Source organism: Temnothorax nylanderi, unplaced genomic scaffold (assembly GCF_030848795.1).
Source record: "Temnothorax nylanderi isolate EJ_2023f unplaced genomic scaffold, tnyl_v1.0 TNYL_tig1364_pilon, whole genome shotgun sequence".
NCBI classification, from domain to species: Eukaryota; Metazoa; Arthropoda; class Insecta; order Hymenoptera; family Formicidae; genus Temnothorax; species Temnothorax nylanderi.
In genome coordinates this window covers 1-19,742 of record NW_027250426.1, presented here as the reverse complement: position 1 = coordinate 19,742, position 19,742 = coordinate 1, and the positions used below count along the sequence as shown (strand labels likewise).

The window sequence follows — 19,742 nt, the reverse complement described above, 5'->3', positions numbered from 1 at the left end:
CTTTTCGTATCATTAAAAGTAAAAAAGATATTTCAGAAGGTCAAATTAAACAAAACAACTTCCCCGATAGGAAAATTGCGCAAATATTGTACAATAATTGCATCATTCAATTGAGAGGAATTTCACAATTATTGTGCTGATTCTTTATAACACAGCGTTCTTAGGCAACATAAAATTTCTGATTGATATTTGCACAAAAAAGAGAAAGAGAAATTCAATTTTAGGTTTAAATTTTGCACAATTATTTCGTCATTTAGAAGCAAAATCACTCCAGCACACTTCAGTAAACACCAATATATATAACAGTTACGTATATATCATTGTTACATATATATACCATCGTTCATTATATTTTACGTAGGAGAAAGGATGCCATCTATCGACGACCCAGCAAACACAGAATATGCTATGTACTACAGGACTAAGGCCTGGTTGCACCAACGTCGCATAACATTTACGCTTAGCTTAACTCACTCTTCGTCTCTTTCTAACTGTCCCCTTAGAAAGAAACAAAGAGTGAGTTAAGCTAAGGTTAAATGTTATGTGACGTTGGTGCAACAGGACCTAACACATAATAAAACTCAAATATATTTCACAATTATTTCGCTATTATTTTGCAATTTCTTTCCAAATTTAATTTTGCAAATATTCCGCTAAAATAGTTCCTTATATCGATCGCTGCTGTCTTGCTGAAATACTATTTAGAAATAAATTGTGCAAATATTTATCAATATTTGCACAAAATATTGAGACATAATTGCAGCATTTCCAGTTTCATCCAGATTTCGTCATATGATGTTATGAATCTTTTCCTATCGGGGTTGTATATAATTATTTCAAAAATGTATGATTCTCTAAAAGATGATAATGATGCTAGATCTGTCGATATTTTCAGAGTTACATTATGATATAAAGATTTTTATATATATGTATAACAGAAAGAGAGTGGGGAGAAAGGAGAAAGAGAGAGGAGTCTAAAAAAAGAAATACCTAAAAGATCTCTCACGTTTGTTTCTTCGCCAGTTGCGTTACCGGTTAGTATAACGCCGTCAGCTAAAAAAAATTCGGCAGCTTTTACCGTTTCCAACAAACTCACATCGGAAGTGATTACGTGCGAGCTGTAAAAATACCAGAAAAAAATACCAAAAAATAATATACAGGGTGAGGCAATAACAATTACCACCTTAAATATATTCGAATCTATAAGGCCCAGAGAAAAATTAGTGTAACCAAAATTGTACGGTACGAAGGGGGCTATCATATAGCGATAATAATTTTTGTCCAGGTGAAGGCGGTACATTTTTTTTCCATAATATGATAGAGGAGCTGAAAAAAAGTTCAGAACTCATGACACAAGATCATTGAACAAGATTTAAAGTGAAGAAAAAACGATTAAAAAATACATTTTTTGACGGATATTTAAATGGCAATAGCTACGCTAATTTTCTTGAGCATACATTAGGTCCTTTGTTAGAAGATTTGCCTTTAATTATACGACAAACAATGTGATACCAGCACGATGGATGCCCAGCTCATTTTTCATTTGTTGCGAGAAATAAACTCAATGAAAAATTTACCAATCGCTGGATTGGACGTGGGGGTCGTGTAGTGTGGCCAGCTCGTTCGCCAGACTTGACACTACTGGATTTCTTTTTATGGGGAACCCTAAAGGACATGGTCTACAAAGAAGAACCAACTACACCTCAAGACATGCAACAACGGATTATTATAGCCTGTGCATCAATAACTCCCGACGTTATTAAAAGAGCAACCCAATCAGTGATCGAAAGAATCCAGTGTTGCATCGATAATGATGACCATCACTTCGAACATCTTCTTTAAACGTAAATTTCATTCAATACAAACATGTATTTTTTAATCGTTTTTTCTTCACTTTAAATCTTGTTCAATGATCTTGTGTCATGAGTTCTGAACTTGTTTTTAGCTCCTCTATCATATTATGGAAAAAAATGTACCGAATCAATTTAAAAAAATGAAGATGACCTTGATATCTCCGAAGCGCCTCCACCTGGACAAAAATTATTATTGCTATATGATAGCCCCCTTCGTACCGTACAATTTTGGTTACACTAATTTTTCTCTGGGGCTTATAGATTCGAATATATTTAAGATAGTAATAGTTATTGCCTCACCCTGTATTTACGCAGAGTTATTTTCGAATAGAGTTACGACGTAAGAGTCGTATGATATAAACCGTATTGAGAGAAATCATACAATTTTGAGCATATTCCATTTTATTTTAAATTATTTTTAAAATGTTTACTATAATTTCATTTACAATTGTAATTTAAGATGCAGTCAAAGAAAAAAATTCCATTTGTGTATCTTTTTTATAAATAAAAAATTTGTTTTTTCTTTTTTCTTTTCAAACTTGCGAGAAAGAGAGGAGGGGACAGAGAGAAGAAAGAGAGAGAGAAAAAAGACATTTAAGTTGTTTCAAAATCTTATACCTATGTTTTTTCTTGACGTCAACGAAAACGAGGACGTTGTCTGCGTCGATTTGTCTTCTGTATCTTAATAAAGTTCCAGCATTTGAATCAATAAAGCCTTCATCAGCCACATGAGAGAAGACAAATCCCTCAGCCCTAATAAATTGCAATCCTGCAGCTTTGGCAACCGCGATCGCTTCCTTGTTGCATCCCGCGAGAATCTACAAAGTGATACTCGACTGATTCAATAATAACAATTTGTTTAAACATACTGTATTAAGTATATAATTTATAATCACTAATTTATCATCAAATTTAATATTAATACAATGATTGAAAGACATTAAAAACATTAAAAAATAGTATTAATATTAATAAATAATTCCATACATTTTATGTTACTAAAAATTTGTTACGCTCAAAAATTCATTATGCTCAAAAAATTATATTAAATATTTTTTATAGTATAAATACATTAAATAAAACAAAATTAAAAAATAAAATTGCCACTAATAAATTAGATGAACTTAATAATATAAATAACCTTACAAGAAAAAAAATACATATAAAAATTTTATAATTTAATTTTATGATTTAATATAAAGTTTTGTGCAATTAAGGAAAAAATGTGGAATCGACATAAGTCAACATGTTTAACATCGATAAATTTAATATGAACAACAAACTTATCGTCAAATAAATCGACGAATTCAAAACAAATAGAAAACAAGATGGAAAGATATTTTAACAATTGTTTAACAACGCCGAACTTTTATACCTGAATGCCACACGTAATATTTTGTGGCGTGATTTTTCTAATTTCTGTGCAAATCCTAGTCATCATAGTTGTAACTTCCGGCGATATATCTTTTTGTTTAATATAAGGAACATCATGCATATTTTCAATCAGAATACCATCCTGAAAGGTAAATTGACATTCATTTCTTTTTCAAAAAATTACCTACTAATATAATGTTGGAAATAACCCAGTAAGCAAACTGCCCACGGTAAGATTGGTAGATTCGCTTAGGTATTACAACAGATCCGATACTATCTGTGTCCGCATGAAACTCGTGTTTTGCCGGTACGACCTGCCGATATAATCTGACAGCAAATTGTCGGCAGAAACCGAACAGAATTTATCATTTCATAAACATTTATAAATAAAATACATCATTTAAGTATGAAACAGCAGATTCTGTTTAGTTTTTGCAGTCAATCTGTCATTATATTCTGTTAGCAGATTCTATATTATTTTTGCTGACATTTTCTATCGACAAAATGTGTAGTACACTTTCGAGAACAAAATTTGTTCTCGACAGATTTGGCTATTCGAGAACCTATATCATTATTAGAGATAAATAGGTAAAAACATATCGAATGATAACAATTTATTGCTTTGTTACTACATTATTCAATTTTAGCCGTATCTTCACTATATCTTAGGATAAATTTTACCAATATGATATACAGTGTGTTTTGTTTTAATTTCACCAGGCAAATATTTCAGAAAATGTGGAAGATACAGAAAAACGTTTCAGACAAAAGTAGGATATCAAGGGGGACAGATGATAAAAATATGGACTTGACCTTGCGTGATCTTTTCAATGACACCCACACAGCACAAAACTCAACAAATACCTTTCAGAGACCTTCGCAAAGTGTTACAAAAAAGATCTCACAAATGTCTCATATATGTCTTAGATACGTGAAAATGTCCGCTATTTTGTCACAAAGACCTTTATGAAAGGTTGCATAGACATCTCCTAGAGATTTTGCTACCATCTCTGAGATGTTTCGCAAAACATTTTGAGTACGTTGCATAGAGATATCTGGCAATTATTACATACGCTCATATAGTAGAATAATTAAAACCGTTAGGTAAATGAGGGAACAAACTATGTTAAACCACAAAATAAATTGTATTTGATTGCATAAACATTTTGTTCTCGCATTTACTTACAATCTCATTTATTCCATATTTGAGCCTATCTCTTTAAAGTTCTCCTATTTCTCTAAAAGGACGCTACATAAAGTTATATTAACTTTTAATTTTATTATATTTTACTTTATGTACCTACCCTTATGAAAAAGTAGTACTGGTTTTAATACCGGAAAAATTATTGGTGAAAGTACTGGAGACATAAGTACTCAAAGTACTACTAAATTCGACCATACTGACTTCGTCAGTACTCCTCCCAGTACTCATCCAATACTCATTCAGTACTCCCTTCAGTAATCCCTCCAGTACTCCCTCCAGTACTCCCCCCAGTGTACTCCCTCCAGTACTTCCCCCAGTACTCTCTCCAGTACTCCCACCAGTACTCTTTTAGTACTTATCGAATACTCGTACTCTTATAAAAAAGTAGTACTGGTTTTAATACTGAAAAAAGTATTGGTGAAAGTACTGAAGACATAAGTACTCAAAGTACTACTAAATTCGACCATACTGACTTCTTCAGTACTCCTTCCCAGTACTCATCCAATACTCATTCAGTACTCCCTTCAGTACTTCCTCTAGTACTCCCTCCAGTACTCCCTCCAGTACTTTCTCCAGTACTCCCCCAGTACTCCCCCCAGTACTCCCTCTAGTACTCTCCCCAGTACTCCCTCCAGTACTCCCTCCAGTACTCTTTTAGTACTTATCGAATACTCGTGGGATACTAACGTGTGGTACAGGCGCAGTAGGGGAGAGTGGGCACCCTTAAACCACGTTTTTTCAAATCACATTAAAAATGGTTTTTAATAACTTCATTATAATATAAATGAGACTATTCGATGTTTAATATAATAAACTTTGTTTGTAAATGATTTAAGAAGTAAATTTTCAGAAATATTTTGCAAAAATAATGATATATCGAAATGCTGCGTTTGTCACAGTGGATCCCACGCGTGGGGTTGATTGAGCCATAGCGTAGAGTACACTGTGACATGTAATGTGAAAGGTAGGGTACCCTGTGACACGTAGTCTATTAACTCTTCTCTCTACAAAAAGGAAAAACCAAGACTGTGCTAGAGAACCAATTTATCAATAATCGTGTCATATTTGTTTCATCAGATGACCTAAGAAATTGAAAACTGAAAACAAAGTCCTATAACCTCACTTTTTGTCGTAACCTAGCAGAGATCAACGAATATTGCCTCACAGCGACTCGATTACATGTGATCTGTAACTAAAGGGTGAAAAAAAGAGAAAATGAAAGTGTGGATATGATTATCGATGGAAATTATTTCATTTTATAGGAAAATTTAGGCACTAACATTTACTATTCCGCGATCAAAACACACTACGGAAACTCGCGCTGTCACGTAGGTAAGTTAGGTAGTTCTGTAAGCGTGACACAGAGGACCCCATCAACCTGCGTCACATTGGACCCCACTGAACATCGATATTATTTATCGTAAATATTTCAGATACAGAACAATTAAACGTTTTTGTGCGCACGTTGGTATTGAACCTAGATCCCGACGAACGTCTTATGAATTTTTTTTTAACTGTAGAATTCCTAGAAATCCATACATATCAAAAAGTTATGACAAGTAAAAATTTACTTTGCAAGGCTCCAATTACATATCTGCCTTTAACTAAAGTATATATGCTTATTTCGGCATAATTTTTTGATGGAAGTTATATGTTTTGAAAACAAAAGTTTTCATACCCACCGTCACTATTTTGCAGAACGTTAATACAGAAAACTCGCACTGTCACATTGGACCCCGTGGCTCAAGGGAGCCCACTCTCCCCTACTTACGCAGTACTATCCAAGTGGAACAAAAAGTCAACATGATATCAAAATAACGTCATATTGATAGTTTAGTGTGTTAATTTAGTATTTTATTAATTTAGTATTTCCAAGATACGTTACGAAAAAGTAGTACTAGCAATCAGTACTCAGTACTGAGTGATCAGTACTCGTAGTATTGACAGTATTAGTATGTTAATACTCATGAATATTGCAGAATGATCAGTACTGTGCCTATTAGTTTCTTACAGTACTGGCAGTACTATCATGATAGTACTCCGAATATTAATCTGATAAAGTACTGACCACTTCAATACTTTGAAGTACTAATGAGTATTATTGCTTGTAGTACTGCCAGTACTGTAAGCACTGACAGACACAGTACTGACCATTCTGCAGTATTCATGAGTATTAACATACTAATACTCTCAATACTACGAGTACTGATCACTCAGTACTGAGTACTGATTGCTAGTACTACTTTTTCGTAAGGGAAGAACGTTTAAGAATAAAACAATATGTTCTTAAAGCATAGAAGACAAAAACGTTCTTAGCCCCTTCGTTGGCAGAAAGAATTCGACAAAAAGTGCCCAAAATGGCAGGAAAATTTTTTATCCTGAAAATTTGTACCCTGGGGTTTTTGAGGGCGCTGATTACAAATTTGAACTTAAAATTCGAAAATTCAAAATGGCGGACGAAAATACAAAAAACGGCTTGATTTGGATATATCTTGGTACTTATGGGTTATTTAGGTTGCTGATTACGAATCTGAACTCAAAATTCAGAAATTCAAAATGGCGGATCCAATATGGCGGACGAAAATACAAAAAACGGCTTGATTTGGATAAATCTTGGTACTTATGGGTTATTTAGGTTGCTGATTCAAACTTTGAGAAATCTCAAAACTGGAATTCTTAAATCATTTAAAACAACATTGAGTACCAAGCTTCATACATTTCCACCTATTTTTTGTATTTCGCTCCATGTTATTGGATTCGCCATTTTGAATTCCTTCATTTTAAGTTCAGCTTCGTAATCAGCGAACCCAAAAACCCCCGAGTGGCAAATTTCATCCCAATCGAGTAATTTTTTGCATTTTTATCCGCCATTTTGAATTTGCAAATTTTGAATTCAGATTCGTAATCAGCGACCCCAAAAACCCCCGAGTGGCAAATTTCATCCCAATCAAGTAATTTTTTGCATTTTCATCTGCCATTTTGGATCCGCTATTTTGAATTTGCAAATTTTGAATTGAGATTCGTAATCAGCGACCTCAAAAACCCCCGAGTGGCAAATTTCATCCCAATCAAGTATTTTTTTGCATTTTCATCCGCCATTTTGGATCCGCCATTTTGAATTTGCAAATTTTGAATTCAGATTCGTAATCAGCGACCCCAAAAACCCCCGTATAAGACTTGGATGCCAAATCGGAGCAAGTTAAATAGGAAAAAAAAGGTTGACGCACTTTTGCGTCAATGCCACACAGGGCACGGATTAATTTGACGCACTATTGCGTCAATGCCAACGAAGGGGTTAAAAGTCTGTTACTTAAAGTTTGTTACTTAAAAGTCATGTATCAAAGTGATAATTTTAAATTAGCTCTTATCAGATGATGTACTTTTTTTCCTTGTCACTGATGTTTAGTAAAGGATTTCTTTTCGGATTTCTTAGACCTATATGAATACCGGCAGTACTTCCATTATACATATTATTTCAGCTGAATTGTATATAGAAACCTTTCATAAACATCACGTAAACGTTTTAAATGTTATGTTTCTATGTTATGTTTTTTAGATGTACCAATGACGTTTTAGTGTTATTTAGAAACTTTTTGGAAACTTTGAAATGTTTCTGAAACATTTCTGTTGAGTTTTGTGCTATAGATCAATGTGATCGATGTTTTCTTAAATGGAGTCCTTCATTTTTATTGTATATTTTTGTAGACCTTGTTGAGACGTTTTCAAAACAATATAATAAAGCTCTCTTTCATTAAGAATTTCCTGAGATATTTTATATTTTGTCATAATACTTTTAATATAAAATATGAATTATCTCGTATTCACTTTTCGATGACTTTACCTTGATACTTTTATACGTAGAATAATGAAAGGAATCGAATAATAATATTAATTTTTACATTTGCAATTTTGTAAAATTGAATGCGTCCACAAAATGTAATCCAACTTTTTAAAATAATTTTTTCTGTTTCTTTTTTTAAAACAATCGATTTCTTTCATTTCTACGTATAAAAGTATTAAGGTAAAGTGTGCTTTCAAAACGGCTCGACCAGAGCTACAAGAATATGCAATAAAAATGGGGAATTCCATTTAAGAAAACAGCGATTACATTGACCTGGCATTGAAAAGATCAATCCATATTTTCATCATCTGTCTCCCTTGATATCCTATAACATTTGTCCGAAATGTTTTTCCGTATCTTCCATATTTTTCGAGATGTTTGCCTGGGGTAATTAAAACAAAACACACTGTATAACATTACTTCTATAATAATTCTATAATTTCTTTATATAAAAGTATAATATAAAAGTACATATAAAAGTAAAATTTAAATGTTTGCAAAATGACAGATTGATGAATTCTGTTGTGATTCCCTTAGGAAAATTTACTTAAAGTTTTTTAAAGTTACTTAAAGTATTTTAAAGTATTATAAAGTATACTAGCCGTAATAATAGTATACTAATAATATAATAGTAGACTAATAGTATACTGACAGCCGAGCGTAAAGTTTTCTTTCAGTTATTAACCTCAATAAAAACTTTATAAGCAAGTCGCAAATATACTTTAAATTTACTTTTAACAAACGTAATACTTATAAATATACTTTAACTTTACTTTTTATAAAGGTAATACTTAAAGCTGATTTTAACTTATGCGTGTTGTTTCAACAGTATACTTAAAAAGACAAGTTCCCTTTTTCACCACACTTGCACCACACGAGACATTAAGAAATATTATATCATATATCCAATTCAAAATTTTATTACTCTTTTTAAACTGAATTTGTTTCTTAAGATGATTTTTGGAAAATTATATATTTGCGCTGGTTATGACATATGTAGACTATATATAACACTTACATCAAATTAAGAAGTAGTCTACCACGTAAGGCAGTTGGCTCACGATCCAGAGGTCCCGAATTCGAATCCCACCAAGGTAAGTGTGTTTTTCAAATACGAGAAAATATTTATAATCATAGACTGCATCTTAAGAAACAAATTTAGTTATAAAATAGTAATAAAATTTCGAAATAAATAATTTTTTTGTATTCCGGGTGAATATCGGAAATCAGTGTCCTCTAGTATTAAGAGGACTGCAATCTTAAGTCTAGTGTCTCATGGTTAGAGGATATTCCTCTAGATTTTAAAATATCTTCTTGAGACCGTATTTCAGAGGAAAATCCTCTAAAATCAAGCGGGAGCCACTAAATGACAGAATATTTTTTTTGGGGTGATTAATAGTAATTGCATTAGTTAACTTAAAGTAATCTTTAAAGTATATTATAGAAATACTTAAAGTTTGGTTCGAAATCACTTCTAGTTTATCAATAGTTTATCAATAGTAATTTCTTTGGTAAACTTTCTAGTTTATTTTAAGTTTTTTTAAGTAAATTTTCCTAAGGGTTATATCGGCAGACTCTACCGATGTGATTATATCGTCCGCATCAGAATGCGGACACGTATGATTTCGGATCTCTTGTGATATCTAAGCAAATCTGCTGCCAATCTATTGTCATACTGCGGGCAGATTGCTTATATACTGAATAGTTAGAACGAATTACAAAACAAATTAGAAACTTACACATTGCTTCCTCATCATTACAGATCGCTACCATTACTCCTATTTTATTTCGCTCACAAAGCTCCTCTTATAAGGAAGATTGTATTTTATTTGATGCATAATTATTAGTATTTATTAGTTTGGCTTCCTCATAGAGGAAGCTTTATGAGCGAAATAAAATAGAGGCAATGGTAGCGATCTGTACACGGAAAAAAAAATGATGTTGTATCAACAGCATCATTTTTTGTATGAACAGCATCAGTGTTATTGAGATAAAATTTATTGATGTAACATCAATATTAATGAACAAAAAACATCAGATAATTGTTTTAATAATTTAAATATTTGGTCCAATAATATCCAATTGAATTAATTACATATGCTTGTGGCAGCCCGTGACATCGACGTTTAATTGAAGCAACTTCTTTTTTTTCCGTGTAATGATGAGAAAGCAATGTGCAAGTTTCTAATTTGCACACTTTTTTAAATTTAAATTTAATCTTTTTATGAATTGATAGAGGATCAGCTTAATAGGACAATTGGGGTTTTACAATCAACGCAATGTCAAATCACTTTGGGAGTTCAGGCTACATGGCCCATTAATGGACTTTGCATATGGACTTTTGATCGCGTATAAAGCTGGGTCTAATCAATCAAATCTTAAAGAATTATATATGAAATAGGGGTAGAAAAGACTAAAGAATATAATAGAATTATAAATAGCCCAATAGCTCAAAATTGGTGGAAGTTAGAGCAACCACGGACATTTCTCAAAAAATTCAAAATTTTATAAAGAAAGAACCCTTTTATCGTCAAATTCAATACCAATACCTTCCTTTAATAATACTCTATATAAAATTACATGTATAACTTATACACTTTTGAAGCAGAAATTGGTAACCCTTTCACCGATTCTCGCCAAATTCAATAACAACCTACCTTTAATAATACTCTATCCATAAAAAATTCAGCTCAATATCTCAAAATTTGCGGAAATTAGAGCAATTACGTATATTATTTTGGACAGAAATCGGTAACCCCTTTATTATTAGCAATTTTTTAAATTATATTCTTTAGTCTTTTCAACCTCTATTTCATATACAATTATTTAAGATTTGGTTGATTGGTTCTTGAGTTATAGATAAATTGAGTTATAGATAAATCCGCACACACACACACATATACACGCGCGCGCGCGCGCACACACACACACACACACACACACACACACACACACACACACACACGCACGCACGCACGCACGCACGCACGTATGAAATGGTTTATTAAATAGTATAAATTAAATGGTTTAACAAGAATATTTTATTTTATAGAAAACATGCGGGTAATGTGGAATAGCAGTGGAATTACTAGCTGCTGGATCCCTAACCTAACTTAACGTACAAAGCGGCAATGTAGTACGAAGTGTCATGTAGTTATATAGTACGTTAGTGTTGGTCTACAACTTTGCTTTAAAGGGTACCTAAGTGTTTTAAACATGTTACATTTGTATATGACATTACAGAAAGTACAAAGATTTAAGTTTATAATAAATTATAATATAATAAATATATAATATAATTGTTATAGACTATTTGATCATTAATATGCATCGAAATACAAAAAAATTATTTTTTTGCAAGATTAATGATTCCACATTACCCTTCCAAAATCTACCTTAAAAAATTAATAACGTTAAACTTACTATAGATAAACGAAATTTATTATTACTTTTTGGCATTACAACTCACAAGAAAACTAAATTTTGTTATGTTCAACAATTTTCAAGATATAATAAAAAAGACTAAGGATATTCCACAATACCCGCATTTCCTCGAGTAGCCAAAAACTAGTTTTTTTCTTAAATTATTTATAATTTGGAAAATTTTCAATCTCACAATTTTGTTAATTAAAAATCAATTCTGAAGGCAAGAAATCCGCGTATGAAAAATGGCTCAAGAGAGTTTTAGAACATTCTATATAAGTCAATATTATTAACGTATTAATCTGAATAATTTACCACACAACAATCGACATATATTGATGTCTCTCTTATTGCATTTTCTACGATCTTTTCGCTGCAGCCTTCATATTTTGGTGTCCCTACAAATAAACATATAAATTTGTTTTCTTTTTCTAAAATATTTCTAAAGTTTACCCTCTCCCTCTCTCTTTCTCTAGGATATATCATGTAAAAGAAAATGAAAATTGATTAGATTGCTATAAATTTTTGCAATTAGTTGGTCTTTTTTATCGAACTTAATTAAGCGATTTAGAAATCAATTGTATTACGCGACAAGCAAATGCGGCAGGAATAGACGCGAGTTTGTTGTACCAGGGAGTGCTCCCACATGCACCATTCCTATAACTGAGCAGGATTGCGGAAATAATTTTCGGAATCTCAACATCTTGAACAGCGAACAGCTGAATCGTTTATGATTTAGCACCGACGTGATAGCACGATCGTTATATCACGATAATCAACGATTCTGAGCCACTTGTTGACACGCTGGTTACTGATTCGCTTATCTCACCACACTGGATTCTCGGTAATTCTTTTTTTATAGCGTTTCTTTGCACATGCGCACGCATGTTTAATGTGCGTCTCTTGATCTGACATCGAAGCATCTATCTTCGCGTGACTGTGATAATCATATACTGTGCGTACTAAAAGTTTCGGAACTGCCAATTATCTCAGAAAGTATTGGTTTATTGGAAAAATGTTTCAGATAAAAGTTGGAGGGTACAAAGTGGGCCAATAGACGATCTTATTAGATTTTAGGTCCGAGGCCCGTGTTGGCCCTTAGGAAAATTTACTTAAAGTTTTTTAAAGTTACTTAAAGTATTTTAAAGTATTATAAAGTATACTAGCCGTAATAATAGTATACTAATAGTATAATAGTAGACTAATAGTATACTGACAGCCGAGCGTAAAGTTTTCTTTAAAGTCTATCCAGACAAATTTGCATCGCGCATAAACATAAGCGTAAGAAATTGATTGGTTCAGATATATGTGCAAAAGGAAATAGACCAATCCATCTCTTTATGCATATGCTTATGCACCTATGCAAGTTTGTCTGGATAGACTTTATTAACCCTTAAATGCCACCCGGGGTCCAGCGGACCCCAGACCCTTTACAATGATATATTTTTAAATGTTCCCCCAAAAATGGAGCTCATGCTCCCATTGATGATAGTTGAGTGATTGACCTACCCGGTTGTACACTTAGCAGTACTCAGTTTATTTAATTTTTTAAATTTTTTATACTATGTTGAAATTGAAATTTTAATAATATAAGCATTTTATTCTCTTTTCTAAGCCTTGAACAACATTGAAAATAATTTTCATAACTAAATATAAAAAAATCAATGAGTAAGGAGACATTTTTCATGCTGGGGTCTTTTAGACCCCATGTGTCATTTACGAGATTCTTGAGAGGTGTGGCATTTAAGGGTTAAAAAAGCAGCGCCAAGTTTTTTACAAGAAAAATTTATTTATTTTATTTTAATTAAATATTTTTATTTTATAATGTTACCTCTTTAATTCTTTGTGATTAAAATGATTAAATAATTCTTTGTAATATTATAATTTTATCAAGGAGAATTAAAACTACTACCACTTGGGTTGATAGAAAGATCCTCAGGAATACAAAAATACATACCACTTGGGTTGAGTTAGGTAACACAATTTTGTTTTATTTTTTAAGAGTAGTTGCACTACAATTATTTTTCAAAGCAATATATATATTCTCTTTGTAGTTGGCGTAATTTAAAGAACATGGGTACAATGTATAATCAACGGACATCATGTATGTCATCAGGTGCGTTCAGCAGAAAACAATGTCAAGTTAATATTTATCTCCTCTCTTTCAAAAGACTAACCACGAACTACAAACTTCATATTATAACATTATTACAATTTATTTGTATTTTTAATTCGAGTCAAATGTGCGCCTGCATCTATCGCACGTCATTTTACTGCTTACCACAGACAATTGGTATTATAAACGTGCCATAAAAAAATGACTACTGGTCAATATATTTCGACACATAAAATATTATGATATTGTAAGATTATAATTTATAATATAATACATAGACGCTAGTCATATAAACATCAAACCATTTCATTACTTGATACGAAAAAAATGCCACTTTGATCTGCCAATTCAATCAGCCCAATTAATTGCTACGTTTTCTTCTTGGCACTAATCAACATATTTCTCTTTTGACTATTTCTCATTTACCTCACAGATTTACATTTCGCTCACTTCATAATTATCAATATCCTAAAATTTAGAAGCAAAGTCCTTTTAACTGTATCTTAACATCACGGATTGATATTCTCAAGTTTTGAATATTTCGTTTACAACATGTGTCAAATGTATCAACGCTGTAACATAATTCTAAAGATTCCAATTTGCCGGTGTACTGTAACGATTTCATATACTTTCTGAAATATTGAAGTGAGATCAACGTTTTAATATGCAAGAAAAATTTATATTCTGCCGATAAAATAAACAATAATTTATTATAATTATTTATACCTAAAGGTACATATATCTTGCTTGGTCAATTCCTCTAACGTTGTAGTATCAACGACAGTCTGCAATATTCGAAATACTCGATATCGTACGTTACAACTATATTCAGTCTCGCCATGACGATTGCCGAAACCTATGTTTATAAGAAATTGTGCAAACAAATCCATATCTCCATATTCCAGCATATAACATATCCTACAATTAAGTATATTTCACAATCAATTGTTGATTTAGAAATTGAATATAAAAAAAATGGTGTACCAACAATATTACCTAAGTAAATTATCTTCATAGTTGGTATTCTGATCAGACTCTTTCGTCGCTAGAAACGTCTCTGTAAAGCTTTGAGACAATTCGGTATACCTGGCATTAGATTGTAGCCATTCTTCCAATAAATCCATACGCAATTTTATCGTATTCAACGAGAACAGTTTACCCAGCTCGTTAACAGCAGCGTTAATATCGGGTCTGTAGTTGGTTGCAGTTCGATATCGTAATGGTATGCTTTCTTCGTTATACAATTCATACACCAGCTTGCACGGATCTTCAATTAGAGCAAGATACTCATCTTTCTCCAATCCGTACGTACGTAGAATATGCTCGGACGTAAATCTCAAATATTTGGATTTAATTTTCTGAAAGTAAAAGCCATAGAAGTCAATATATTTTTTACAACATAGACACGTACTTTACACAGAGATTACCGTACTTCTAACATTCCTTCTTCGAATTTAGTGGAATTCTGTGCCGCCAGCTGAGCATACTCGTAACATTCTTTCGCGGCAGCAACGCGATCAGCACCCGGAGGTGTATGATTTACGACATAGTACAATGCTGCAGTACCATAATAGAATCCATCTGAATCTGTCATCCGTTGTATACATTTCTTGATATCTTTGAGCAACGTGGTATTTTTCGGATAAAGCGACCATGCAGTATTTTTCGATGCAGTAGAATTATTTCCCCATACTTGTGTCACTTCACCTTTAATAGCTAATGTGCATATGAGATGTGCCTCCAAATTAAGTACGGGTGCGATGTCAAGCCACTTGCCGTATGTTCTTAAATTCAACTCAGGTTCTAGTAACGAGAATTAATAAAATGTGAAATTAAGTTAAGTAATCATCCAAGTGCTGGCCATAAATTTATTTCTGAAATATATTTACTAATGATTTTCCAAATATCGACTTTAAGCAAGAACGGAAGTCTCCATTGGGCTATCGGCGGCAACGTACTATGTCCAGGATTAAGCTGTATCCACTCATCGTGTTCCATTGGTGTAGGAAGCCTGTCATGATTGATAGTATGATTATTAAATTCAAAATTAATATATGCGAAATTATTATAATTTACCCGCTCCGAGTGTAATTTTGCAAGAAGCAAAGATAATTTCTCTTTTCCATATTTTTGTCTCCTATGAGATCCATTAGTATAATAAACACTTCATAGTGGTAAAATGTAATCTGGAAATTTAAATGTAAAATTCACATTATAAGAAACTATACTATCCAACATTTTTATAGCTTACGTGTTCCCATAACGTAGAGATACATCGCTTCAACATGGATTTATCTTCCATTTGCGCAACAACTCCATTACATTTCTTTCTTAATTCATCGATTTCATCTTTACAGATAAGTAACTCTATAATATATTACTCGATTATTAAATTGGTGTTCAATATCATACGAAAATGATCTACGTATAAAAATATGTAAATATCCAAATATTAAATTAATTGTCACAAATACATATTATTTTCTTATATCATTTGCCTTTATTCACGCTTGTATTCGAAACGGTTATCGTTGGATTCCACGTTTTTAGTAATATTTGTAAATAATTCAAAAGGCAATCATTGAAATTAAATCCGAAGCTACAACAATAATCTTTTAATAAAGGAATCACGTTCTCTTTATTAGGTACTGTTTATGATCTGCTGTAAAATTTTTCTTTTGCTCGAAGCACTATTTGTTAAAACTTCTGTAAATGTATTAAAAATATATACATTGACACATATGTATAACAAGATTTGCGTTTAATATAAAAATAGACTCAATGATAATGCATGAGCGTACCTTTAGAAGTTATTGAATAACGTGACAGTCGTTGTGCCCAAATATGCAATAGCTTGTAACTCTCAAACGTTTGTGTCAATGATCGATTTTGCCCCAAGCGCGAATATTCATATCCCAAAGTTGAGATTGTACAATGCTGAATATGATCGGTCTGAAATCTACAAATATAAATCTTTACACATTATTATCGAAAATTAATTATCGAAAAATAGATTTATTTTCTTACGATGTAGAAACGGTGGAAAGCCAACTGCACGCCTCTTGTTCTGATAACATAAAGAGAACCGATAGCCCTAATTGCAAATCGAATGATCGTCCGGTGCATAACTTTCTCAATAAATTCATCAAAAGCTGTGATAATATAAATTTCATTTCCGTTAATATCTCTTCGTTTCTTTCAGACGTGCTAAGATACATGAAATAAAACGTTTTGAAAATTTGCAGTAAAGTATAATAATTAAAATCTAAGATAAACTCACCCAAGATATAATTATATTCCTCAATGATGAAGAAAAAACAGTCTCTGATTAGCGACGATCGTTTCCTCCATGCGAGTAAATAAGAAAGATCCATGTTATGCTTTTTTTTTTTTGTGAGTTTCCCTCGGGTGAGGGATAATAGGTGCCTTCAACTCCTCCCTGGGGTTATGTAGCACATCGGTACTTGTCCTAATTATTTATATCTCTTGTTCCTTAGATTATTCTTCCTATTCTTTTAATAAAGTTGTATATGCATCTAATAGTTATCCATTCTTTTCTTCTAAGTATTTTTGTCACATCTATTTCTTCTCTTATTCCTCTAGCCCTGAGTTCCCTATCTAATCTCTCCCTCTCCTCGTCGTATCTGCTACATCTCCACAACACGTGATCGATACTCTCACACTCGTTACCGCACTCACATCTAGCGTCCTCTATATACCCTTTTCTTGCTAGTGATTCATTGACATTAAAGTGGTTACTCCTCAGTCGGTTAATCAGTGTTACATAGTATCTTTCCTCATTTATTTTATGAAACCATGGTTTTTTTCTCGTTCTTTTATAAAAATTCTTGAAGTAGTAGATTCCTTTGTAGCTAGCGTCCCTAACCAGTGAGTCCTGTGTCATATTCCATATTTCTCTTTTAAACTCTTGTCGAAAATCCATAAACGGGACTTCTATTTGTGTATCCTCCTCTTCCTCTGTCGCCTCCTTTGCTAGTTTATCTGCCATCTCATTCCCTTTTATTCCAACGTGTGCCGGAACCCATATGTACAAAACTCTTTTCTTATGTTTATTTATTAGTCTAAAGTGTCTTTCTCTAATTTCACTTATATATTTATTTTTATATACACTCAGGTGATTATTTTGTATCGCCTGTAACACTGCTTTCGAATCTGTTAAAATCGCTATATCCTTAGATCTTTTATCAACTTCACTTTCCATTAAATCTAATGCTGCTTTTATCGCGATTGCTTCTGCTGTGAATGACGAACAATTCTTCGGGATGCTGATGTTATATGCTAATTCTTGTTCTTCTATTACTATGCTTGCACCTAATGATTTTCCTTGCTTTTTCTTAGAACCATCTGTGTATATTATTGTATGTCCATCTTCCAGGTCGTATTTTTGTTTTATCTTCTCCAGCAATTCTCTGTCTGTTGCTCCTTTCTTCTTTCGACTATATCCTATAGATGTATCTATAGGTACTCGTTGTGTAACTGTATTATAGTCCATATCGAATATTTCAAATTTTCTTCTTGGTCCCATTTTTCTTTTGCACCACTTAATTCTTCTCCACGCCTCTCCTATCATACTCTTCTTATGCAGAGGTTGTCTATATCTTGCATAATCCTCATTTTGGGTTAACTCTTCTATCTTCCTGCAGAGATCTTCTTCACCATATATACATATCTTACTGAGAAAATTTCTTGCTAGTAGCTCCGCTCTATCTCTTAACAACGTAACTTTTGCTTCTGCTATTATCACATTATTTGGTGTACTGTTCCTATATCCTAGCGCTGTTCTTATTCCTAAGTATTGTGTCCTTTCCATTTTTAATTTTTGATTTTGTTCTTTAGGGAAATATACAAAATTCCCGTAGTCCGTAATTGCTCTAATTAAACTTTTATACAGCATCAATGCCGTGTTTACTTCCATACCTTTCGATTTCTTATTTAGATATGTCATTAGTGAGTTTGCTTTACTCACTTTACCTTTTGTTTCTTGTACCTGTTTATGGAAATCTAGCCTATTATCTAACCATATTCCCAAAAACTTGGCCTCTTTTTGCGCCTTTATTTTTGTATTTTTTATTTCTATATATGTATCATCACAGTCACCATATTTGGAGAATTGGACTAGAACTGTTTTGTTCGGTTCTAATTGTAATCCTAATTCCTCTAAATTCTTATTTATATTATTCACAGCCTTTTCCAGCTTAGTCTTATTTTCTCTTCTATTATTACTTATAACATATGCCGCTATATCATCCGCGAATTGCACCGACTCATATTCTACCTCTTCTTTGTTTGTAATACCGCTAGTATATAGTGCGTATAATATCGGACTAAGTACTGCTCCTTGTGGTAACCCTTTGTATACTCTTCTGTGTTCTGTTTCTTGTCCATTAACTATAAATTCCGTATCTCTATAATGTAGCCATTTACCTATAAATCTCAGAATATTTTTTGGACACTTGAGTTTTTTTAACTTTCTCATTAAAATACTGTATATTACGTTGTCGTACGCCGATGACACATCCAAGAAAGCTGCCAATATGTATTGGTTTTTGTACATACCGTTTCTGATGTCCGTCGTCAATTTCACTAAATTCTCCGCACATGACCGTCCTCTTCTAAATCCATTCTGATCCTTGTCTAGTTTATTTTCTCGTTCAGCCCACCAGACTAAGCGTTCATTCACCATTCTCTCCATTACCTTGCCTACACATGATGATAATGCTATCGGTCTCACCTTTTCCTTGCCTATTTTGTCTATAAACATTGTCTGATATTTTCTCCAATCTTCCGGGTACCAATCTGTTGTCCACACCTCATTGCATATGTTCAATAATACCTCTTCCATTTCCTCTGTCATATCTTTCAACATTTTATATTCTATTCCGTCTCTTCCTGGTGCTGAGTTTTTTCTGA

At 32.6% G+C, this 19,742-nt stretch overlaps 2 protein-coding genes and 1 long non-coding RNA gene across 6 annotated transcripts; 1 reads left to right on the top strand and 2 right to left on the bottom strand.

Moving 5' to 3' along the window:
- Nucleotides 1-6: 6 nt before the first annotated feature.
- Nucleotides 7-12,480, bottom strand: LOC139787257 (uncharacterized protein F13E9.13, mitochondrial). Of its 2 annotated transcripts, none has more exons than XM_071726332.1 (5): nucleotides 12,283-12,480; nucleotides 12,011-12,093; nucleotides 3,229-3,369; nucleotides 2,472-2,671; nucleotides 7-1,118 (listed from the first exon to the last, which is right to left on the bottom strand). In XM_071726332.1, exons 1-5 carry the CDS (start codon nucleotides 12,341-12,343, stop codon nucleotides 920-922), a joined length of 684 nt encoding a protein of 227 aa, XP_071582433.1. In that variant the 5' UTR covers nucleotides 12,344-12,480; the 3' UTR covers nucleotides 7-919. The 2 variants fall into 2 exon arrangements, with proteins under 2 accessions (XP_071582433.1, XP_071582431.1); XM_071726330.1 differs by having other exon boundaries at nucleotides 12,326-12,457.
- Nucleotides 12,481-12,512: 32 nt separating this feature from the next.
- Nucleotides 12,513-13,769, top strand: LOC139787258 (uncharacterized). The gene is made up of 2 exons (XR_011722571.1): nucleotides 12,513-12,733; nucleotides 13,590-13,769. It is a non-coding gene; the product is annotated as an uncharacterized lncRNA (long non-coding RNA).
- LOC139787256 (kinetochore-associated protein 1-like) lies at nucleotides 13,661-17,404 on the bottom strand. 3 transcript variants are annotated; one of them, XM_071726327.1, is made up of 10 exons: nucleotides 17,092-17,404; nucleotides 16,839-17,018; nucleotides 16,613-16,770; nucleotides 16,063-16,178; nucleotides 15,888-15,997; nucleotides 15,701-15,822; nucleotides 15,244-15,614; nucleotides 14,808-15,169; nucleotides 14,538-14,729; nucleotides 13,661-14,443 (listed from the first exon to the last, which is right to left on the bottom strand). In XM_071726327.1, exons 2-10 carry the CDS (start codon nucleotides 16,982-16,984, stop codon nucleotides 14,287-14,289), a joined length of 1,734 nt encoding a protein of 577 aa, XP_071582428.1. In that variant the 5' UTR covers nucleotides 16,985-17,018; nucleotides 17,092-17,404; the 3' UTR covers nucleotides 13,661-14,286. The 3 variants fall into 3 exon arrangements, with proteins under 3 accessions (XP_071582428.1, XP_071582429.1, XP_071582430.1); XM_071726328.1 differs by having other exon boundaries at nucleotides 16,839-16,963; XM_071726329.1 differs by lacking the exons at nucleotides 16,839-17,018; nucleotides 17,092-17,404 and having other exon boundaries at nucleotides 16,063-16,517; nucleotides 16,613-16,752.
- Between the last annotated feature and the right edge of the window lie 2,338 nt (nucleotides 17,405-19,742).

What these genes read in the sequence shown, in the direction of transcription:
- LOC139787256 (XM_071726327.1), bottom strand. Translation starts at nt 16,984, where the DNA reads ATGAAATTTATATTATCACAGCTTTTGATGAATTTATTGAGAAAGTTA. An exon ending in TCTCTACGTTATGGGAACAC is followed by an intron (nt 15,998 to 16,062) that starts GTAAGCTATAAA and finishes TTAAATTTCCAG; the next exon opens with ATTACATTTTACCACTATGA. An exon ending in CAAGATATATGTACCTTTAG is followed by an intron (nt 14,444 to 14,537) that starts GTATAAATAATT and finishes TCAATATTTCAG; the next exon opens with AAAGTATATGAAATCGTTAC.
- LOC139787257 (XM_071726330.1), bottom strand. Translation starts at nt 12,398, where the DNA reads ATGTTGAGATTCCGAAAATTATTTCCGCAATCCTGCTCAGTTATAGGA. An exon ending in TATATGTCGATTGTTGTGTG is followed by an intron (nt 3,370 to 12,010) that starts GTAAATTATTCA and finishes TTTACCTTTCAG; the next exon opens with GATGGTATTCTGATTGAAAA. An exon ending in GACGTCAAGAAAAAACATAG is followed by an intron (nt 1,119 to 2,471) that starts GTATAAGATTTT and finishes GTATTTTTACAG; the next exon opens with CTCGCACGTAATCACTTCCG.